The sequence below is a fragment of the Temnothorax curvispinosus genome, unplaced genomic scaffold (assembly GCF_003070985.1).
Source record: "Temnothorax curvispinosus isolate PA1 unplaced genomic scaffold, ASM307098v1 QBEX01004139.1, whole genome shotgun sequence".
NCBI classification, from domain to species: domain Eukaryota; kingdom Metazoa; phylum Arthropoda; class Insecta; order Hymenoptera; family Formicidae; genus Temnothorax; species Temnothorax curvispinosus.
In genome coordinates, this window is record NW_020213919.1 from 20,727 (window position 1) to 45,607 (window position 24,881).

The following is a 24,881-nucleotide window of genomic DNA, read 5'->3' on the forward strand; positions in this document are numbered from 1 at the left end:
AGATTATTAGAATCAAATCACACAGAAAATACATACGGAAAATATTATTAGGCTACCAAGATCCGAGTTTAGATTGTAAATGGTAAGTTTATTCTATATTAATTGTATATCATCAGTTCTTTTCACGTAATACAGATAAATTAAACTCCCTTTTTTATCAAATATGATAATAAATACTATTTTTCTTTCTTAAAACCATTTCTCTGTTGATACATATCAAATAATTAATTGATTTGCAATCAGTGGTTGCATTAATAATTTTTACCCTTTGAACAAGTTTTATATATTTAATGTACGCAGCATGTTAAAATAGGCGACTGATGTCTTAATCACCTACAAGTTGGATGAGCAACACGTAAGTCATTTGCTGCTCGCAAATAGATACGATAAACATTTGACATTGCGTTACTCACGTCGCTGAAGGTACTGAAGGACAATTCGAAGAGATTTCCAGCGGTAAATTTGATCGATGCATTGGACATAGCAATCATCAACACGACATCGAGAGCTTTTCTTTCTGATAAACGATACCAATCGATCATGTACGATACCTCGCCGATCTTCTTCCACTGTTTGCAGAATTGTTATTAATAAATTTTACTTATTTTTTAATACAAAACATAACTATGCTTACGTCGCTAAGAATTGCTTTTTAAAATAAATTCTAAATTTCTTAAATTTTATTATTATAATAGAAAAATAACACTCCTGCTATTATAAAAGTATACTATGAAGAGAAATGTGCTTGCAAGATTTGCCATTAAAATCTAACAAAAAAATGTTACGATTATTAGGACTTTTTACCTTTTCGGCAACAAGTTCGCCGATGTAACAAAATATAAAAATATTGAACGTAAAAGATAGAAGCAGGACAATATACGTTATATAACTTGTAGTCTTTTTGCTCTCCCATTCCTGCAACGTAAAGGTTCTCTTCTATATTCGAGAACATATTGTGCGCGTCGTTGTAAACCGCACATATCGGTTTAGAATATTGTTCCGAAACAGCGATGCATTTTACGCGGTATGTACTCTTCGTACACTTTACATGCATACCATGATAACATAATATCCAAGAAGACACATGCTTACTGTACACTGCACAACTTCCACGACAGATATTTCGCGCAGTATCTTGTTCGTTAGTGCTATAAAACTGAAAGATAACGGACGTATTATCGCGCAAAAATACTTTTAACAGAAAAGTAGGATTTCATAAAATGTTCCTAAACAATTTAAAATTAAATTGAAACCCTACACAAAGGTATACATATATGTTGAACGCGCGATGAGGCATCGACGATGCTCGTCGGAAAGTGACTCACCGTAAAACTCGAACGTGCTGTTCCACGATCATCGCCAATCTCTCATCCATGGTATCGCACAAATCTTTCCGTTCGTTTAGCAAATGCTCGATCCACCGTATTAGGATTTCCATACGGCCGTAGGCGTGCATCGCGAACACGGCGGCCAAGCTACATCCAGTGGCGGTGATGGAGTGCGCGAGGAAACCCGACAAGCATTGCATCCAGAAGAAAATCTCACTGACAGGACTGTATCGTACGTCGACGATTGCTCTGGCGACCGGATACACTAATGGCCGATACGTCAGGTTTCCGTCACTCTCCGTAATCTTGCCGACACTGAACGGCAGAGCGAGATAGAAGAAGACGGCACCGCCGTACATGAAGAACGCGCAGATTGTTACGAGGCGTCGGCCGAATTTCGCGCTCCTAATCATGATGATCCGATCACCATAATGTCGAGTATTTATCCAGTCGCTCTCGATATGCTTGATACCCCTGCGAATGTCTTTCTCGTGGAAGATCAACGAGGAATACTTCACGACGGCCAGTACGCAGAAACTCAGCGCTCCAGAAAGTTTCAAGATAATGTATGAGTCATTCATTTCGAGTACTATGCAGACGACGGCAGGTATGACGAGGAAGCTGATTAAACTGGTGCAAATCACGTTCAACAGCCTGTACGCGTATCTCTCTGTCCATGAAATTGTGGATTTCGGCCACGCACCGATTAGCTCCAGCATCCAACGATTCAGCTGAAGGCTCAGCTGCAGATCTTTCTTGTGATCGTAAACGGTCGCGACTGGATTTGCCTTCTCTGTGATGACAGTTTCATGCATTGTTGAGTCGGTGAAAGCTCGATGATTACTGATAGGGTTGTGCGAGAGCTCGAGTGCGGAAAGTCAAATGCGGCTGCGCTATTCCGCGCGAACTTCCCTTCTAGGAAAGGGGCGATCAAGTGATCGGGAGAAAATAACGAAGGGTAAACTTTGTAGTCGCGTTTTTTCTAACTTCCGTGAAAGGGTTCAAGGTTTCCTCGTGTGGTGCACCGCACATTTTCCGTTCGTGAATTATTCTGTTCATGAACGGAAGAGATCTATGTTCTTCGTAGATATATTTTCTACGACTTAGATAGTAAATGTTTCTTCCTTGCGCAAAGTAGTACACGATGTTATACGTGGATGAATACGATTTCGCATATATGTACATGTATATTATGTAATACTTAAAAGTGACTCGCATGGAAACATATATTATTACTGTACGTATTTAATTGAAGAAATGCTTTATTCCATCTTAAGATATGTCGTCCAAACTAAAGAAATTATTTTATAATGAAGCAAAATTGTTCTTATATCATAAAAATAAAAATTTTGTAATATATTTTATGAAATAATATTGGGAAATATTTTCGCTTTGTATCGAAATATGAGTCCTTTTATATTGACAGGTGGTCAAGCAGTACGAGAAGCTCGAGTATGACCAGACAAATGTATAATGACGAGGGTCTCTCTTTTTGTAAAAACAGAATATGTGCCGCGTTTGCGTGTCAACAAAGAAGAAAACCGTCGTGCGACGTAAAGTACAATGCGATTTTCTAAAGTTTACATTTACGAGTTAGAAATGATATTGCGCGCGTCAAGTGATTTGTGCTGCATATAGTTACACTGTAAAAAATTTAATGTCCCAGAAAGTCCACTCTAAATTTTGTGTTAAAATAACTCATGCATTGTGTTATTTTTTACATTTAGAAATGTTATATCGACTAAAATAACATTTCTAAATGTAAGAAATAACACAATGCATGAGTTATTTTAACACAAAATTTAGAGTGGACTTTCTGGGACATTAAATTTTTTACTGTGTACGTAAGCCGAATGTCATGTACGGAAAATGTTACACATATATACAAATATACACATGCATTATCTTGACTGTTAAAGAATCTGTTATAACTTCGCGAATGCGCTGTTCTGCGCAACTTTCCTGCTAGGAAAAGGGCAATCAAGCGATCGGCAGGATACGAAGGGTAAACTTTATAGTCGCGTTTTTTAACTTCCATGAAAGGGTTCAAGGTTTCCTCGTGTGGTACTGCACGTGTCTGTTCATGAATTATGAACGGAGCGGTTTATATTTTTCGCAAAAATATCTTCCGCAATTTCTCGAGACGGATCGCAAGTGTTTCTTTCGTACATAAAATACTGTTCCACATTACTTACATAGCATTGGAAAGATACGATTTTCTACACGTATACATGTATATTACATAATAGTTATACATAATAAGGCATATAAAATAAATAATTTTATTTTAATATGTTTTTAAATGCAGAAAATGCTTTGCATTTTATGATATATGTTCCATCAAAAATTTAATTATTTACTATAATTCAAACAATCGTACTTTCTCAAGTTGTAAGCGTTTATAGCATATTTAAATAGGCATGTTTAAATAGATGATTTTATAATCCTTTTTTAAGATAATTGCGTTATTATAATATCTGTGTGTAACTGAAAGTATTTATTTTGATTTTGCAATCAGATTTTTTATTTTATCGCATGTTTTTGTTTTCTTGTAAAAAACTTGCATTTTCGTAGTTCAAATACTATATTAATATAAAATACAAAATTCCAATTTTCTTTTTATAATGTGGATGTAGTACTTACATCACTGAAGCTGCTGATAGACCAATATTATATGTCCAGCAATAAGCCTGCCAGTTGAGATGATGGCAAGGCTCTTTTTTCGAAAGTGCCAATTGATCGTCTAATACAAGCTCTCACGTACTTTTATGGTCTATCACAAGATTTCTGGTACAGAGATGTTTATCACAAAAAATGTTTTAAATTGTCCTGGTATTATATATTTTTGTCGGAAGATTTTCTATAACATAAAATAATGTTAAAGAAAATAACAGTCATATTTGTTCCATTAAAAATTTGCCTATAAAATAAAATATGATTATGTTGAACGTAAGTGAAATGAGAAATATCAGATGTGTTAAGCTATTACTTTCAAGTTGTTTAAAATCTCATTTCAAAAATATATATATAATTTGTGACTGACAAATAAATAACAGCAAAAAAGAATTATATATTTCTGATATATTATATAGCATATAGGATATATGAACTTATTACACATATTAAAAATTAAATAGATGTAAATATATCATTATATAATAATTCAAGGAAATATATATTTAATATATAACTTACAATCCAAGAATAATTTTACTTAGTTTTCCTGAATTTAAGATTTAATAATCGGATATTTAATCGATCTCAAAATATATCACAAGCAAAACTCGTCGGTCATCATGAAACACTTTTAAACGTCCATGTTCAAAAATATGTAAAGCACTTACAATATTAGGTTGAAGAACAGAAACCATTCTGAGGAATCTTCTAAAAAATCTCGTCCATTTCTTCGGGATTTCTCGAAATTTTTCTTCTTCAGATTCAGCCGAATACAATCCCAATGTGTGCATGATATAGCTGATGTGTTCTATCCATTTGGAATTCCGTAAATTAATCTGTTCGATAATGACATATATACGAATGAAATGAGAGAAAAACATTCTTCATAAATTCTCCCTAGATTACTTGTTCGCGAAGCGGTTGCACGATCATAACTGATGAGAGTACGATGAACTCAGTTTTCATTATGCAAGCTGTCGCGTCTTTGTCGCCGCGCGCGGTGGTTCTGTCGCAGGACAATTAAAAGTTTGGTACGAAAGATTGCGTGCGCGCAATTTTTTGCCGATAGGAGATAATTACATCAGAGTAGAATCGATTCATACGGGACAGTTTTTAGCAAGACAGTACGAACAGTCTGTCTTGAGTTAGGTCATAGGTCATAAATCGTGGATTATATTAAATTAACAAAACTATGCGAATTGTTAATTAAGTCAATGATTAATATATCTTGCAGTATCTAATCCTAAAAATTAGAAATTTTAAGTAAATGTAAAATATGCCAAAAATTTATTATTTACTCTACTTGATTTCTTACGAAACGTCTTAAAATGAAAGGGAAAAATTAAGATTAAATCAAGAAGTATTGATTATGTAATCTCAACCACTCCTTCCGAAGGTAGTGTCAATTACAGATAATTAATAGATTACAGATTACTATCGAGTACTATAATTACAGACAATTCGAATACTATATTCATATAATAGTCATTTCATCAAAATCATGTGCGTTTCGGGTTTACGGATGACAGATGGTCAGGTGGGACCAGAAGCTCGAGCATGACTGGACAGATGTATGTGATAATGGATGCATGGTCTTTCTTTCTACGGGAAGAGTATAGTGTGTGCGGCGCCACGTGCTTGCGTGCACAAAACGTCTGCGCATAATGACGGGGTTACGCGAAAGAGAATAGGCGAATTTTACATGCCAAATTATCGATTAAATATGTTGCCAAAAACTACTGTGTGATGCATGGCACATACATCATTTCGTAAAATTTAAAATTATAAGCCAGAAAGTGTAAAGTCAGGTAATTTCCGGCATATTGCTATGTAAGCAGAATGTCATACAAGTAAAATGTTATAATTCTTATATACATATTATCTAACAATTATTGCAACTCGTTACATATGCAAGTTTGTTTTAATTACAAACTGCAAACGCGACATCATAATATAATACAAAATTATACAAAATTCTAATATTTCAGATTGTACTTTGCATGATTTTATATCGCGTAATGATGTGTGCAGCTCCAGGACATAGTCTAGTAGAAAAACTGATGAAAATTTTTTTTTTTTCAGCAAATATTGCAATAATATAAAATAATAATAAATATGTTAATTTCCTATTTATTAAAATTCATTTCTCCTTTTTTCCTTGATACGTATCGGCTAACTAATTGAAATTTATTTCCAATCAGTGGTTTTATTAATTATTTTTATACTTCAAACATATTTTAAGTAGTCAATATACGCAGCATGTTCAAGTAGGTAACCGACATCTTAACCAATCTATTAATTGGATGAAGGATGTGTAAATTATGCTATTCACAAAGAGATACGATAGACATTGCATTACTTACGTCGAAAGTATTCTGCAGAGACGACTCAAAGAGATTTCCGGCAGTAAGTTTGATCGGCGTCTTATAGACACAGCAATTATCAATATGAGGGCGAGACTCTTTTTTTCCCAATAGACGACGTGTCTGTTTCATAGCACTCCATCACTGCCGATGCCGGTAAGGCACATGCAGCTTGGCCGCCTAAAAGTCTTCATATACAATAGATTGAACACCCAGTAGACAGTCGGGAAGATTTCTACGATAACGTGGATGAGAGATTGACAATGATCGTGCAACAGTATGTTCGAATCTTACGGTAAATCATTCTCAGACGTGGACCGTCTGAGCTAACCTGTTAGACGCGGTAACAACCTTTTAAAATATAATTTATAATGATTATTATATTACGTATCTCTTATAATTTATTATAAATTAAATAAATATAATATATAATTTATTATATTTTTATACTTTTTTATGATAATGTCGTACAAATGTAAGTAATATGTTTAAAATTTTTATTCATAATATATATATATATTATGAATAAAAATTTTAATATATATATATATTAAAAATTTTAATATATATATATATACTCATTATAATAATATTATTCCCGAAAGAAAGAAATAGTAGGGTATAAAATGCAATACTTATATAAAAATATAGCGGGTTATACAAACTATTTCGTATTAGCCAACATCACTATTTTTTATGATATACCAATCAGTTTTAGAATCGTTGGAATCGTTTTATGCACCTGTACGGTGTATCTAATTTCCAACTCATAGTTGGAATTCCGTGAATCCGTTCGTTCGATTATGGCATTATGGACGAATCGGAGGAAAACCCTCTCACTTGTTTGCAAAGCGATCGCATGATTGCAACTGACAGGTAAAAATACGATTAAACGTGCCAGTTTGCATGTTTCTACCTCGGTTGCTTCTATCGCAGCGCAGTTAAAAGTTCGAGGATTACGTGCAACGGGTTACGTGCGTGCATATTTTGCGAGTTCGAGGAATTACAGGACGGAATTATTACAGGATGGAATCGATTTACATGAGACAGCTTTTGACAAAAGTACATCTACCTTGCGTTATGTAGGTCATCGTAGATCGTGAATCGTATTGATCAGTAATAAACGAATTGTTAATTAAGTCAATATTGAATCTTTTGCAACAAGTAATCTTAAAGTTAATAATCTTAAGTAAATGTAAATGCCGAAAAGATTCTGTTTAACTTTCTCTTATTTTTTATGAAATGTTTTAAGATTCATAAAAGGTAAAAGGAGAGATTAACATTAAAATAAGAAGTATTGATTGTTTATCTTATCCATTCGTTTCAAAGGTGGCGTTAATTACAGATAATTAATATTTGAGTACTGAATTGTTATGACAGTCAATTTCATCAAAGTTATGTGATGAATTTTCGGAGTAGATTAAAGTACGCCATTGATGTTCTAACGATCTATGAAATAACGAAACAAACATATAATTTAATACTGGCACACACAAGTTAAAATGAGACAAGATTTCAACTTACATTACTGAACGTAGGTAGAGACATTTCTATCATTTTGCCCGCTGAGATTTTTGCCGGAATATTAGAAACCGCCATTATCAGAATTAGAGTTCGAGCCCTTTTATGCGGAAGACGATGCCAATTGGTCGTGGACGTCATTAACCCAAGCTTCAGGCTCTGTCACAATTAATTAAGTATATATTTTGTTCTTATGAAGACGTTGGTGTTCAATTTAGACAGCGCATAATGTGAATGTCAACACTAACTACCTGATCTGTCAACAGTTGACCGACGTAGCAATTAGTAAAAATGGAAAAAGCGAAAGATGTAAGTATCACAGACATAGTTAACATGGCTGTAGAATCGCTACTTTCCCATTCCTATAAAGTTATCACTGTTGCAATACACGAAGCTTGCGATACAATAATATTTAACAAATACTATCTCAGTATTAATTTTTATGCGAGAATCAGTTAGAACTGTCAAATTATTACGCATAGATAAAAGATTCCGCCTCGCGGAAATTGTTCGACGAGATTACCATAATAACGTAGTACCCCGTAAGACATAAAAGTATAGTACAGCCCACTATTTCCACTAACCATACATATCGCATGGATTCCTCTACTTGTTTTAGGAAACTGTAATTAGACGATTTATCTCTTTAATGATTGTATTATTTATATAGTTTTGCTTACAACATTATATTAAGATATATTTAATAAAATGTTAAAATAAAATAATAAATAAGTATTTGTCGTATGTGTGATAATTGTAATAATTTTATAATTTTAATCGGAATGTTTTGTTGTATTTTCTGTAATAGACATAATCTGAAAGAAATTATCGCAATAGTGACATTCTAATTCTGTTATATCAATTCCGTTTAGTAATTATCCGCACTCAACAAAATTAATAAAGCGTCTCACTTCCATAAAAACCTTCCCCATCACGTTCATCTTTGTCGACTCACCGTCTCACTTTTATTTGATGCTCTACGATATCAGCCAGCAATATCGCGACATCCTTATCGTTCGGTTCCGGCATGTCGTTGAGATGCTGGAACTTGCCTATCAAGACACTTAGTTGTCCGCAAACGTGCATGACGAAAAACGCGGCCAATCCGGCCGCGCCGACCGTTACCGAGTAGGTGAGCAATCCTGCGAAGAATTGCAGAGTGAAGACGATCTCGTATGCCGGCGAGGCCTGTTCGTCGAACTTGACGAAGTAGCTCGGACATGCCAGCGCTCTCACCGTGGTGTTCATCGGCGTGAGCATTCGTCCTTTCGAGAGCGGCACGACAGTACGGTAAGACAATCCGCCGACGTACATAAAGACGGCAGAGACAATCGCGAATTTTCGTCCTATCCTCGCCTTGGATAACATCGCTTGCCGATGCCTCAAATCAACCGTATCCCCCCAATCCTGCCGCGCCTGCTTCAGACAATATTGAATCTCTCTCGCGTGGTACACGAGCAGGCTGTACTTCATGAAACCCATCCAACAATTCAGAAGCGGCCCGAGTAATCTCACTCTACGTTTGACGTCGCGCTCCTTCAAGAACATCAGCAGGAGACCCGGCACGATGATGAACGCGAATAGAAAGTAGCAAAAGACTTTGTGTAAGCGAGTCGCGATTCTTTCCACACTGGAAGCGTAACGGGAAATTGGCCACGCGCCGATCATTCGCATGATAATGCGAGTTACTTGCACTGCGTAATTGAAATCATTTTCACTGTTCATCTTCATCGAATCTCCCATAATTAACTGCACTTTCTTTTTCTGTTTTTAAATTAATATTTAACACGCGATTTCTGCGCTCGTCTCGTTTTTTTCCCGGGCGTTGAGATTTTTTGTTAATAGCATTAATACCGTTTCCGCATTTCGGGTGACAGATGGTCAGGTGGGACCAGAAGCTCGAGCATGACTGGACAGATGTATGTGATAATGGACGGTCTCTCTTTCTACGGGAAGAGTAGTGTGCGCCGCGCTTGCGTGCACAAAACGTCTGCGCATAATGACAGGGTTACGCGAAAGAGACTCTAGCGAATTGTACGTGCTAAAGTGTCGGATGAATGCAACGTTTCAAAGAATTGCCGTGTGTGACGCACGTACATATACCGCTTCGTAAAGTGTAAAATTATAAGTCGGAAAGGGTAAAATCAGGTAATGTGCTCCTGTTGCCGTGCAAGCACAATGTCATACCGGGTAAAATATTACAGTTTATATACATGCATTATCTAATGATTACTGCAACCCACTGATAGCTGAAAGTTTGTTTTAATTACAAATTATAAGCGCGACGATATAATAGTAATATGAAAGTTTACAAAATATATACAAAATTCTATAAGTATTTTAGATTGCGCTTTGCATGATTTTATATCGTGTAATGATGTGTGCAGCTCTGAGACACATTTTAGTAGAAAACTAGGCGAGACATACTTGTACTCTTTTTTTTCAGAGAATATCAATATTTATATTAATAAATAATAATAAATATGTCAATCTCTTATTTATTAAAATTACATTTATTTCTCTTTTTTCTCGATACATATCGGATAACTAATTGACATTTATTTGCAATCAGTGGTCGTATTATTCATTTCTATACCTCGGACAAGTTTTACGTAGTTAATGTACGCAGTATGTTCAAGTAGGCAATCGACGTCTTAACCACCTGTTAATTGGATGAAGGATGTGTAAATCATGCTACTCGCAAAAAGATACGATAGACATTGCGTTACTCACGTTGCCGAAAGTACTTATAGACAACTCAAAGAGATTTGCGGCGGTAAGTTTGACCGATGTATTGGACATAGCGATCATCAACACGAGAGCGAGGCTTCTTGTTCCTGGTAGACGATGCCAATCGATCATGTACGATACCTCGCCGATCTCCTTACACTGGTTACAAGATTATTTTTTTATACGAATAAATATAACTTTCTATACCCGTTAAGAATTACTTTATTCTGAATATTATTTTCTTTGTATATTATTAAATTATTCTATTGCTCGTATCATAAAATTATGTTATACTGTGAAATGTATTGTATTTGTGAGATTTGGCATTAAATTTATCAGAGGTGCAGAGGAATTAAATTAGGACTGTATGATTTTACCTTTTCGCTAACAAGCTCGCCGATGTAACAAAGTATAAAAATATTGAAAGTAAGAGATATATATAAAGTAATGTTTGTTACATAACTTGTCATCTCTCTAGTCTCCCATTCCTGGAACGTAAAGATTTCTGTATTCGGAATTACATTTTACCTGTTATAAATCGCGAATCTGATATTGGCCTAGTTTACACCGACCGTTTGGTACGCGTGCCAAGTACTATATTCGTATCAAATCCGTGTTAAATCTCGGGTTATACCGCGGCGGTGTAAACCGAGATTTGATACGGATTTGATACGAATATAGTATTTTTACGCGTACCGAACAGTCGGTGTAAATTAGACTGTTGTTTTATTATAGCAATGCGCTTCGCGTGGTACGTACTTTTTGTACGATATGCATACCATGATAATATAATATCCAAGAAAACACATGCTTAATGTACAGCCTGCAATTTCCACGACGGATATTTCACGCAGTATCTTGTCCGTTAGCGATACAAAACTAAAAAGTAACCGACACGTTATCACGTAGAAAATGTTTTGTAGAAAAAATATGACTTTGTTAATTGTTTCTATATGATTAAAAGTAAATTGCAGCGCCCTGTACAGATACATATGGAGGGGTAAAAACCACAGTGGTGTAAGTCAAATTTTTAATAATATTTTTTCGTGTGCATAGATACAATTTATATATTGTATAGATTGCATCTATAATATGCACGCGAGAAAAAATTTAAAAAAATTTGACTTACACCACTATGACTTTTACTCCTCCATACATATATTGAATGCAAGAGTACCGACGATGCTCGTCGGAGAGCGACTTACTCTAAGATTCGAACGTGCTGTTGCACGATTATCGTTAGCCTCTCATCCACGTTATCGCACAAATCTTCCCGTCCGTCCACCAAGTGTTCTATCCATTGTATTAAGACTTCCAGACGGCCGTAAGCGTGCATCGCGAAAACAGCGGCTAAGCTACATGCGCCGGTACTGATGGAATGCACGATAAAACCCGACAGGCACTGTATCCAGAAGAAAATCTCACTGACGGGACTGTGTCTCGCGTCGATTAGCACCCTGGCGACCGGGTACATTAGTGGCCGATACGTCAAGTTACCATCGTCCTCCGTGATCTTGCCGTTATTGAACGGTAGAGCGAGATAATAGAACGTGAAACCGCCGTACATGAAGAATGCGCAGATTGTCACGAGACGCCGACCGAATTTCGCGTTTCTTATCATGATCATCCGATCGCCGTAATGCTGAGTGTTCGTCCAGTCGCTCGCGATATGCTCGATACCCCTGCGAATGTCGTTCTCGCGGAAGATCAGTGAGGAGTATTTGACGACGGCCATCAGGCAGAAATTCAACGGTCCAGTAAGTTTCAAGATATTGTACGCGTCATCCATTTCGAGCACCAGGTAGATTGCGGAGGGTACGAAGAGGAAGCCGATCAGGCTGGTGCAAATGATGTTCACCAGCGCGTACGCGTATCTCTCGATACTTGAAATCTCGGTTGATTTCGGCCAGGCACCGATCGGCTTTAAAAGCCAACGATTCAGCTGAATGCTCAGCTGCATATTCTTCTTGTGATCGTAAACGATCGCGACTGGATTTGCCTTCTCTGTGACGGTTTCATGCATTGTTGAGTCAGTGAAAGCTCGATGATTACTGACAGGATTGTGCGAGAGCTCGAGTGCGGAAAGTCAAATGCGGCTGCGCTATTCCGCGCGCACTTCCCTTCTAGGAAAGGGGCGATCAATTTAAGTGATCGGCAGGAAACGAAGGGTAAACTTTATAATCGCATTTTTTCTAACTTCCGTGAAAGGGTTCAAGGTTTCCTTGTGTGGTGCACCGCACATTTTCCGTTCATGAATTATTCTGTTCATGAACGGAAGAGATCTACGTTCTTCGTAGATATATTTTCTAAGACTTAGCACGATGTTATACGTGGATGAATACGATTTCGCATATATGTACATGTATATTATGTAATACTTAAAAGTGACTCGCATGGAAACATATATTATTACTGTATGTACGTATTTAATTGAGAGAAATGCTTTATTCTATCTTAAGATATGTCGTTCAAACTAAAGAAATTATTTTATAATGAAGCAAAATTGTTCTTATATCATCAAAATAAAAATTTTGTAATATATTTTATAAAATAATATTGAGAAATATTTTCGCTTTGTATCGAAATATGGGTTCCTTTATATTGACAGGTTGTCAAGCAGTACGAAAAACTCTAGTATGACCAGACAAATGTATAATGACGAGGGTCTCTCTTTTTGTAAAAACAGAATATGTGCCGCGTTTGCGTGTCAACAAAGAAGAAAACCATCGTGCGACGTAATTAAAGTACAATGCAATTTTCTAAAGTTTACATTTACGAGTTAGAAATGATATTGCGCGCGCCAAGTGATTTGTGCTGCATATAGTTACGTAAGCCGAATGCCATGTACGGAAAATGTTACACATATATACAAATATACACATGCATTATCTTGACAGTTAAAAAATCTGTTATAACGTCGCGAATGCACTGTTCTGCGCGACTTTCCTGCTAGGAAAAGGGCGATCAAGCGATCGGCAGGATACGTAGGCAGGAAACGAACATAATAAACTTTATGTGAGCAGTTTTCAATTTCCGTGAGGGGGATCAAGGTTTCCTTATGTGGTACTGCTGCACCTGTCTGTTCATGAATTATGAAAGGAAAGAGTTACATTCTTCGCGGAGATATTTTCCGCGACTTATCGGGACGGAACGCAAATGATTCTTTCTTGTATAAGGTATTATATAATATCATATGTGGATGAATATAATTTTGCATACAAATACATATATATAGATTACATAAAATACTTAAATAGACGAATTATAAAAATATGTAATACTTTTACACGAATTTATAAAAATAAAGATATCATGTTCTTAAATGAAAAGAAAATGCTTTGTTTTACTTCAAGATATGTTTTCCAAATTCTAGATATTATTTTATAATAGAATAGAACTGTTTCTTCTCTCTCTCTCTATTAATATATGAACAAATATTATATATGTATAATATTTGAACGAAATATATTTTTATAGAAATATATTGAAAAATATTTTATCTCGTTGCTTTGCATTTTGAAGCATCAGTAATCAGTATAGTTCATCAAGCATGAGTAAAAATATAAAAATATGAGATATATAGTAAAAATGCACATATCTAATGATACTATTTGACATATAACAATAATATGAAAACAAAATTCTAATATTTTCAATTGTATTTTGTATTACATGATTTTACCTTATGTAATAATATATGTAGCGTCAAGAGATAATTTAAAGGAAAATATTTATACTACATATTTATTTCTTTTTTTCTTCACCATATGCATCAGGCAACTATAATTAGCATTTATTTGCAATTAATCGTTGTATTAATAATTTTGACATTTCGAACAAGTTTCATGTAGTTAACGTACGCAGCATGTTCAAGTAAGCGACAGATGTTTTAACCACCTATCAGTTGGACGAATGTATAAGTCATATTGCTCGAAACAAATATGATAGACATTGATGCTGCGTTACTCACGTCGCCGAAAGTACTGAGGGACAATTCAAAGAGATTTCCGGCTGTAAGTTTGACCGATGAATTGGACATCGCGATTATCAATACGAGAGCGAGACCCTTCTTTCCCGATAGAAGATGCCAATCGATCATGTACGATACTTCGCCGACCTTCTTGCACTGTTTACAAGATTATTTTTGTTATTTCTTTTATGTAATACACAATTACAATTACTATAAGGCTGGTATTCATAATCAGATCTTATTTTAAAACTATCTTAAGTAATATATTTTAAAATATGTTAATACAGCTCTGTAATTGGTTAATGACATCTTAAGATTGTACTTAAGACGGCCTTAAATATAAGAACCGACTATGAATACCGGCCCAAGAGTTACTTTCTAAAATATAAATTTTATAAATTCTATTATTATTAGAATTATAATATTCCTGTTATTATAAAAATATACCGTGAAAATATACTTTATCATAAAGTTTGCTTTTAATTTATCACAACTCGTGAAAAAATATTCATATCTGACAGTATATGAACATATATAAACATATATGATATATATATATGAACATATATAAATGAGATATGAACAGATATAAGTTTTACATGCCCATATTTAAAGCATATATAATCATATGTGGTTATCTATTGCCATATATGATCAGATCCGTACATTATACATGGCACAAGATCTGATCATATAAGTTCATATATGGTCAGACATATTATTATGTGTAGCAGATATGACACTATACATAATCGTATCTGGCCTCACATGGTCGTATATAAAGAATGTTTGGCCATGTATTATCAGATATAATTATATGTGGCCATACATAACTGTATCGGCAGTATCGGCACTGTATATGATCATATATGACAAGACACGATGCTGTATATGCATGATTGTATATGTTCATATATGGCCGGAAATGATATGAAACATGATCAGATCTGTCTATATATGACCAGATTGGGATATAATGATATAAAATGTCCGGGAAAACTATTCATATCTGACAGTATATGAACATTATATAAATGAGATACGAACAGATATAAGTTTTACATGCCCATGTATAGAGCATATATAATCATATATGGTTATCTATCGCCATATATGATCACATCGTACATTATACATGACACAAAATCTGATCATATATGGCGATAGATAACCATATATGATTATATATGCATGCTCTATATATGGGTATGTAAAACTTATATCTGTTCATATCTCATTTATATATGTTCATATACTGTTAGATATGAATATTTTTCCCGGACTTTTAGGCGAATAAAATGTCCGCGGGAAAAATATTCATATCTGACAGTATATGAACATATATAAATAAGATATGAACACAGATATAAGTTTTACATACCCATATATAGAGCATATATAATCATATATGAACTTATATAGTCATATAAGATTATATATGATCAGATCAGATATTGCATCTCAAAGTATTCGATAGATGGGATAGATGGGCATTCAATGGGATCTGCTTCTCGTATTTAAAATTTGACAAACAGTGTTATAATAAGAACGGTATCAAAAGACACGACACTGTCTCGCACTATAGAGCGGCACAATTTTTGTATTAGTTGTATCGTGGAGTCTACTTTTATAATAAAGTCACACACTCTTAAAAAATAACTTTTGAAAATATCCCGAGAAAAAATATTCATATCTGATCATATCTGATCATATATGAATGGCCAGTTCTGAGGATATATGATCTGGTATTATTGTATATGTTAATATCTGATCAGGTATGATCAGATCATATATCCTCAGATCTGGCCAATTTCCATATCTGACCATATATGGCCAAACAGATATGATCATATATGATCAGATATGAATATTTTTTCACGGAAAGTGCAAGCAATTTGTTTATAAGTACTTTACCTTTTCGGCAACAAGTTCGCCAATGTAACAAAATATAAAAATATTGAACGTAAGAGATATAAGAAGAACGATATACGTTATATAACTTGTAGTCTCTTTACTCTCCCATTCCTGGAAAGTAAAGATTCCTGTATTCGAGGCTCCATTGTAAATCGTACACGTTGCTCTCCAACATTGCTTCGAAATAGCAATGCGCTTCGCATGGTACGTACATTTTGTACGATATGCATACCATGAGAGTATAATATCCAAGAAAACACATGTTTAACGTACATCCTACAATTTCCACGACAGATATTTCACGCAGTACTTTGTCCGTTAGCGATATAAAACTGGAAGGTAACGAATGTATTATCGGACAGAATATATTTCGCAAGAGAATGTCGTTACGTAAACAAATAAAAAGTAATTGGGGTGCTCTATAAATACATATTATATAGAGCACATCACTACAGTTTTAATGACACTGTTTAATAAGAATTTGAAAAGATATCAACGATCCTCGTCGGAGAATGACTCACCGTAAAATTCGAACGTGCTGCTGCACGATCATTGCCAATCTCTCATCCACGTTATCGCAGAAATCTTCCCGACCGTCTACTAGGTGTTCAATCCATTGCATTAAAACCTCTAGGCGGCCGTAAGCGTGCATCGCGAACACGGCGGCCAAACTGCAGGCACCGGCAGTGATGGAGTGTGCTATGAAACCCGACAAGCATTGGATCCAGAAGAGAATCTCAGCGACGGGAGTGTGTCGCGCGTCGACAATCACCCGGGCGACTGGATACACCAGTGGCCGATACGTCAGGTTACCATCGCTCTCCGTGATCTTGCCCTTACTGAAAGGCAGAGCGAGATAATAGAACACGGCACCGCCGTACATGAAGAACGCGCAGATGGCCACGAGACGTCGGCCGAACTTCGCGCTCCTGATCATGATGACCCGATCGCCGTGATGCTGGGTGTTCATCCAGTCGCTCTCGATATGCTTGATACCCGTGCGAATATCGTTCTCGCGGAAGATCAGCGAGGAGTACTTGACAACGGCCATTAGGCAAAAACTCAGCGGACCGGAAAGTTTTAGGATGTGGTACGTGTTATCCATTTCGAGTGCCATGAAGATGGCAGAAGGCACGAAGAGGAAGCCGATCAGGCTGGTGCAAATTATGTTTATCAGCCCGTACGCGTATCGCTCCATATGTGAAATCTCAGTTAATTTCGGCCAGACACCGATCGGCTGTAGTATCCAACGGTTCAGCTGAACGCTCAGCTGCATGTCCTTCTCATGCTCGTAGACCGTTGCGACAGGATTCGTTCTTTCCGTTATAGTTTCTAGCATTATTGAACTGGCAAAGGTTCGACGATCACTGAGAGGAATGCGCGAGAGTTTGAACGAGGAAAGTCAAACGCGCGCCGCGTCTGCGCTGTTACAGCGCGCCTTCCCTTCTAGCTTCTGGGAAAGGGGCGATCAAAGCGATCGGAACACAAAGGGTGAACTTTGCAGACGCAATTCTCGATTTCCGCGAGGGGGATCGTAGGTTTCCTCATGCGGTGCTGCACCTGTCTGTTCATGAATTATAAACGGAAAAGATTTACATTCTTCGCGGAGATTTTTTCCGCGATTGGGACGGATCGCAAATGTTTCTTTGTTGCGTAAGTGTTGTACGATATTACACGATAAACACGATTTTTCCTACGTATACATGTATGTAGATTACATTTAATGCTTATATATGAGTCATATAAAAATAATGATATTACAATTGGTTTTCAAATGAAGGAAATGTTTTGTCTTATTTTTTTACGATATGTTTTCCAAATTGTAAAAATTGTTGTATAATATAGTAGAATTCCCGTAATATCATTTGGACGAAGTATATTTTTATAAAGATACATTGGGAAGTAGTTTATTCTGCTTTGTATTGGAGCATCAATAGTTTATTAATATATTAAATAACTGAAGTGCGCGTATCTAATGATACTATCTGAGAAGACAAGTCTAATCTCCAAATAGTACCAGGTAATAATTGAAAAAGTGCAATATTACATACTTCGACTGTTTTATTCGGAGCGCAAGTATCAAGATTCATTGAATAAACGTACTCGTATAAAGTTTACTGTAGTTTCGTGAAGGATTTAATGTCATTTGATGAATACTACCATTTCAAATCGTACTTTCTCATGTAGTAAACTTTCGTAGAATGTTCAAGTAAGCGACAGATGATTTGATAACCTTTTTAAAATAATTATATTGTTATAATATCTTATACGATTAATTTAAAGATATTTATCTTGATCATAGAATGCAACAGATTTTTTATTTTGTTATATGTTGTTTTCTTTTTTTTTTTAATTAAACTCTTGAGTTTTAAAAAATATTAATAGGTAATGTAGAATTCTAAATTTTTTAATTATATGAGTATAATACTTACGTCACCGAAGCTGCTGATGGACAGCTCGATTATATTTCCGGCAGTCAGTCTGGTGGTTGCGTTGGACATACATATTATCAAGATTACGGCACGACTCTTCGTTTTCGGAAGCCGGTGCCAATCGATCATGTACGAGCTCTCACGTACTTTTACAGTCTGTCATAAGATTTCTGTTATAGATAATTGTCACAAAAAGTGTTTCAAATTATCTGGCGCTATTATATACAATATATCGTTGTTCGAAGTTCGAAGGATTTGGACGTTGTGTAATAATGTTTTGGAAAATAACTGGTATACCTGTTCCGTTAAAAGTTCGCCTATGTAACAAAATATGAATATGTTGAATGTTAGCGAAATGAGGAGTATCAAATATGTTAAGCCGCTTACAGGTTGCTTAAAATCCCATTCCTACAATACACAGAATTCGTATGATTGCCAAATAATTAACATCAAAAAGGGATAATGATTCTTCTTATATTATTTATAAAAATATAGGATTCATGAACTTATTATGTTAAGTCGATATGTACCATCATGCAATAATATCCAAGAAAACATATATTCAATGTACATCCCACAACTTCGATCAGAGATATTTCATGCAACAATTCCTCTGTTAGCGATATGAAGCTAAAAAAATACGTAGAAGAAACTAATAATAGCATATCTTCTTTATAAAAATTATATTTTATGTGGCAATATCTCTTTATTCAAAGAAGTTTGCTTGTTAATTATTTAAACTTAAATTATTGTCAAATATATTATCGCATAACATTAGTTAATTGTCGGTATAAATTAATTTTTGGCATCGCAACATTTAACAAATGACGATGCAATGTTTTAACAGGTTCGAAGTCATACTTACTTCAAGATGCGCACATGTAATTGTATTATATTAGCCAGTCTCTCGTCCGTGGTATCGTTGACGCCTTCACGACCGTCAACTAGATGGTTTATCCAGGACATGAGCACCTGCAGCTGTCCGCAAGCATGCGTCGCGAGGAGGGCTGCCAAGCCGCATGAGGCTACCGTGATGTTGTGGATGATAAAACCAGCAAATAGCTGGATGAAATAAAAGATTTCGTTGACGGGACTACGACGGGTGTCGACGATCACGTTGGGCACTGGAAACACCAGCCTACGATAGGTGAGATTGCCATCCTCTTCGACGGTCTTCGCGCGAGTTAACGGCACCGCCACGAAATAGAACAAGACACCGCCGTACATGAAGCAGCTGCAGACGACCGCTAATCGACGGCCGAAGTTCGCGTTCTCCAGCATCATCCTCCTTTCGTCCGTGTATTTTACGTTTCTCCAGTCATCCTCGATGTAATCGACGCATCTACGTATGTCCTCCTCCCGCAGAAGCAGGGCGCAGTACTTCAAAACGGCCATGAAGAAGAAGGTGAGAGCGCTGCCGAGTTTTAATTGGTTGTAGAAGTCCTTGATTTCCAGGACGATGAACATGCCGCTGGGAATTAGAAGAAAACCCAGTAGCACGTAGCAGATGACATTCAGCGCTCTGTACCACAGTGTTTCTATCCAGGAATGTCTCAGCGGCCATGTACCGATTATCTTCATGACCCAGACATTCAGTCGCATATTGGCTCGAAGATCATTTTTGTAATTCTGATTATACAGCCTAGGCTCGTCGCGGGTATCAGGATAATGGAGCGAGTTTTCCATTATCGCAGTACGGATGATTGATACGTACTGACAGTCGCGATGCTACGAGCTTGTCATCGACGTGATTTGCGCTTGCGCCACTTTGTAGTCTCCGTGGAAGAAAAAGGAATTTTACGCGGAAATTTTCTAAGCGAGTAGCGGAAAACTTTGTTCGATTATCTGAAAAGGGTACGTGGTGCTTCGAGAATCGTTTCCTGAAAGGGGCAGTTTATAATAGCTCATGTTGGTAGACACTAAGGGAGACGACGTAAAGTTATATTTGAACTGAATTCCGATTTAAAAAAATCGTGGAGAAAGAATAAACGTTATGTACAAGCTGACGAATGTGCGGCAGTCTTTATAATGTGGTGGCGGAAAGAGAAATATATTTATTATATGAAAAGAACTGTGCTTTGACGTAATTCGTGATACCGATTGTAAAAAATGGTGTTTAAATATTATTCTATATATATTATACATACGTATAAGTTGTATATTTAATTAATAATTTCTTTTATTAAATTGAAGTTTGAGTTATATTCTTTATAAGTAGAAAAATGTCAGAGTAATACTATATAAAAATACGATGTTAAAAAAATAATTCTTAAAGGTTACATTTTTACAAATATATAACTTCAGAGATATATATAACTTTTATCATTGAAACTCTTTTTGTTTTTATTATATTGTGAGTGAAATATACGAAGAAAATTGCTCACGGTCTCGAAGCTCTAGAATGAAAGACCGATTATTTTACCCGACGTGAGCTTCGTAAGATATGTATACCTGGTCATGGCGCAATTACTATAGGACAAGACAACGAGCTTCTTTACTGTAGGCAAGTAATACCAATCGATTGCGCAGCAGATTGTGTTTACTTTACTCCCCTGTCATGTGCAACAAGTGCATGTATATTAGCATTGTATTATCGAAATTTAATAACTTTCCTTTAAATAACATTTGTTACTTATTACTTTTATACACACAGTACTTTATTTTTACGTATCAATTATCTATGTATCATACCTGACTACTTAGAACTTCCCCAATGTAACATAATATAAAAATGTCGGAAGTAAAGTAAACGAGCATTATAGCATATGTCAGGATAGTGCGTCATTTCGTTTTCATCTCTAAAATGTATTATTATTTTATTCGAAAATCTCAGAGCAATTACGAAAAATATGCATGTAGATTGCATGAAAATAGATATCAAATAATAAATATAATGCATCGCTGTTGTGTGCATGTCGTTATCGCGGAGGCACAATATTAAAGTATTTCCAATAATTTCGATAAAACACATTTCTTCTACAATATTTTGTATCTGATGTAAAAATCTAAAATTCGAGATTAATTGTTATTGTAATTTTCGGTAATGTTAAAAACGTTTTTTTTAATTCAACATAATATTTTTATTGATAAAATCTTTAATCATGTAACACTATTTCAAGGAATAAATTTACTCAGAGTCTTTTTGAATTTAATATTCAAAAAAATAGACATTTAATTGATCTCATAAAGCATCACAAGCAAAATTATTAATATTTAAATCTAAAGTTTTCATATATCAAGTCAAATTACAAATCTAAAAAAAAATTAGAACTAACGAGAAACGCATAACAATTTCAGCTACTTACTTATGTATCCTTATCTGATGCATGACGATCGCCGACAATCTCAGAGCAACTGCAACGACGCGATCTCTCGATCATTGATTTTCATTCACCAAGTTCTCCAGCCAAGTGGCTAACATAGCTTTGACCACAAGCATGCATAGTGAACAATTCGGTGATCCCACAGACGCTGATTTTCACAATGACGATGCCAGTCACCAAATGCATCGAAAACACGATCTCGTAAGCGGGACTCAGCTGTGAATCGAAGAAGATAAAGTCATTCTCCATAGTTAAAATTCCATAAGTCCGTTCATTCGATTACGGTATGCATGTAGATGAGTCGGAGGAAAATTCTTTCACTTGTTTGCAAAGCGGTCGCATGATTGCAACTCACAGATAAAAAAATACAATGAAACCTGCCGGTTTGTATTATATACGTTCTCGCGTCTACGTGAATCTCCTCCGTCACCGCGGTTCTGTCGCAGCTGTACAGTTAGAAGTTTAGTACAAAAGTTACGTGCGCGCAATTTTTTGCCGATACGAGATAATTACAGGATGGGATCGATTCACACGAGACGACCCTTAGCAAAGTACGTCTATCTTGCGTTAGGTCATCCTGAGTTATATTGAACAGTGATACGCAAATTATTAATTGAAAGTCATAATGAATCTCTCGCGGCAACTAATCTTAAAAATTCTGACTCTTAGGTAAATGTAAATTATGTAAACAGCCGAAAAGTTGCTGTTTAACTTTCTCTGATTCTTATGAAATGTTTTCATATAAAAGAGAAAATTAAGATTAAAATAAGAAGTTCCAATCGATCGTGTCACTCCAATCCTGCCCCGCCTGCTTCACGTAAGATTGAACCTCTCCTGTGGTACATGAGCGAGTTATACTTCATGCAACCCATCCAACAATTTAAGAACGACGCAAGCAATTTGATTCTACGTTTAGTAGCGTTTAATTCGGTTAAAAGCGTTTCTGCAATTTTGAGTTTATGGCTGACAAATGGTTATGAGGGGCCATCAGTTCGGATATAACCGGGTAAATGTATAATGATAATGGGTGGTCTTCTTTTTGCAGTAAATGTAGAGTATGTGGCGCGCTTGCGTGCACAAGACGTCTGCGCATAATATTGGGGTTGTACCCAAAGGGGTTGGCCAAATTTACGTGTCTGGATAAATGCAATGTTGACGGGTACAAAGAAAAATTACTGTGCGTGAAATTATACGATTATATTTTGTAAATTTTAAATTTACGAATCAGAAAGGGTTACGTCATCTGTAATTGGTGACGCATATCGTTTGCAGTGTGTAAGCAGAATGTCGCATGTGATTAAAATGTTAACACATACATTACTCTCATCACAGTTAAAAAACCCATTACAAAGATGCGAGCATTCATTTGTTGTTTAATGCTAAGTTACACGCACACACATGCGTAACATAACAATGATGTAAATATAAAAATGTATAAAAATTATACATTTCGCTTTTAACGTAGGAGTACAATATAAAAGAATTCATAAATTTTTATGCTTGCGTTGATCTATCGTACTAATGGTGCTATGTAATACATTTAATTAAAATCCATAGATTTCAATATCCAGAATTTTTCACATATGAAATTTATTTTATTTATCCAACATCTAACTAATCGCAGCTTTAAATGTACTGGTTGTGCGCAATATTTCTGAGTAACTAGAAGATCATTGTTTCTTTTTGTTTCAGCATTTTAAACAAAGATAGAAATATGTGGAGCACACTGACGCCGCCAAAATTATTGAGAGAGGCCCATATATTTTTTGGCAGTGAATTTAATGGGAATGCTAGACGTCGCGATTATCAAAAGGAGATCGTGAGCAGTCTTGTGCGGAATTCCATACCAGTCGAGCGTACAGAAGGTAATGTACATCTTCGTGTTCTATATACAATACAACAAATAAATAATTCTCACCGTTTTGATTAAGTAACAGTTATCGATCAATACTTGATCCATGAAAAGTTTACTGATGAAACACAGTATGAAAATATTAACAATGAATGTTAAAAGAAGTATAATATACATTAGCATGGTCACCGCAGCGTTATTTTCTCACTCCTGTAAAAATGTTTTGATGTATATTGAAATATGAAATATACAACCGTTTGCTGTAATCTAAAATATATTCTTAATCACTTAATGTCTTAATTCGTATCGTGAATCACAATTGATGATCGAAGACAAGAGTTGATCGCAAGTTAAACTGATGATAAACGCTCTCCTGCGTTTGCACGCGTTAAGAATTCAAACGTTGCGTGGAGAACAGAGACTATACTACAGCGATAGAGTTTGCGAGGAAAATTGCTTGCAAAGGGGATAATTGTTTTGTAAGGAAAGTATTATTATTTATTTATCGGTCGGTGCATCGACGAATATCGTTGATGCCTTTTCAACCGTCAACTAGATGAATTATTCAGGATATGAGCATTTTGTAACTGTCCGCAAGCATGCATCGCGAAGAAGACTGCCAAGCTATACTCGGTCACCGAAATAGGTAAGATTGCCATCCTCTTAAACAATTTTCGTGCGAGTTAATGTATCGCCACGAAATAGAGCATATAACGCTGCCGTACGTGAAGACACTACAGACAACCACTAGCTAACAGCCGAAATTTGTTCT

At 35.7% G+C, this 24,881-nt stretch overlaps 5 protein-coding genes across 6 annotated transcripts; all 5 read right to left on the reverse strand.

Moving 5' to 3' along the window:
• Positions 1–239: 239 nt before the first annotated feature.
• LOC112453208 (odorant receptor 22c-like) lies at positions 240–1,694 on the reverse strand. 2 transcript variants are annotated; one of them, XM_025013816.1, is made up of 5 exons: positions 1,326–1,694; positions 1,057–1,156; positions 805–915; positions 414–569; positions 240–333 (listed from the first exon to the last, which is right to left on the reverse strand). In XM_025013816.1, the coding sequence occupies exons 1-5, from the start codon at positions 1,685–1,687 to the stop codon at positions 280–282; spliced, it is 783 nt and encodes a 260-aa protein (XP_024869584.1). In that variant the 5' UTR covers positions 1,688–1,694; the 3' UTR covers positions 240–279. The 2 variants fall into 2 exon arrangements, with proteins under 2 accessions (XP_024869584.1, XP_024869585.1); XM_025013817.1 differs by having other exon boundaries at positions 252–569; positions 1,093–1,156.
• A 2,542-nt stretch (positions 1,695–4,236) lies between these two features.
• LOC112453200 lies at positions 4,237–6,499 on the reverse strand. Its single transcript, XM_025013807.1, has 3 exons — positions 6,368–6,499; positions 4,673–4,840; positions 4,237–4,248 (listed from the first exon to the last, which is right to left on the reverse strand). The coding sequence occupies exons 1-3, from the start codon at positions 6,497–6,499 to the stop codon at positions 4,237–4,239; spliced, it is 312 nt and encodes a 103-aa protein (XP_024869575.1).
• A 1,195-nt stretch (positions 6,500–7,694) lies between these two features.
• LOC112453201 (odorant receptor 33a-like) lies at positions 7,695–9,631 on the reverse strand. Its single transcript, XM_025013808.1, has 5 exons — positions 8,844–9,631; positions 8,412–8,511; positions 8,140–8,250; positions 7,892–8,047; positions 7,695–7,816 (listed from the first exon to the last, which is right to left on the reverse strand). Exons 1-5 carry the CDS (start codon positions 9,629–9,631, stop codon positions 7,763–7,765), a joined length of 1,209 nt encoding a protein of 402 aa, XP_024869576.1. The 3' UTR covers positions 7,695–7,762.
• Positions 9,632–10,389: 758 nt separating this feature from the next.
• Positions 10,390–17,847, reverse strand: LOC112453202. The gene is made up of 9 exons (XM_025013809.1): positions 17,024–17,847; positions 16,735–16,834; positions 16,503–16,613; positions 14,589–14,744; positions 11,824–12,689; positions 11,398–11,497; positions 10,996–11,106; positions 10,622–10,777; positions 10,390–10,550 (listed from the first exon to the last, which is right to left on the reverse strand). The coding sequence occupies exons 1-9, from the start codon at positions 17,839–17,841 to the stop codon at positions 10,497–10,499; spliced, it is 2,472 nt and encodes an 823-aa protein (XP_024869577.1). The 5' UTR covers positions 17,842–17,847; the 3' UTR covers positions 10,390–10,496.
• Positions 17,848–18,432: 585 nt separating this feature from the next.
• On the reverse strand, positions 18,433–20,683 carry LOC112453203 (odorant receptor 85f-like). The gene is made up of 5 exons (XM_025013810.1): positions 19,800–20,683; positions 19,465–19,564; positions 19,232–19,342; positions 18,935–19,090; positions 18,433–18,735 (listed from the first exon to the last, which is right to left on the reverse strand). Exons 1-5 carry the CDS (start codon positions 20,618–20,620, stop codon positions 18,682–18,684), a joined length of 1,242 nt encoding a protein of 413 aa, XP_024869578.1. The 5' UTR covers positions 20,621–20,683; the 3' UTR covers positions 18,433–18,681.
• Between the last annotated feature and the right edge of the window lie 4,198 nt (positions 20,684–24,881).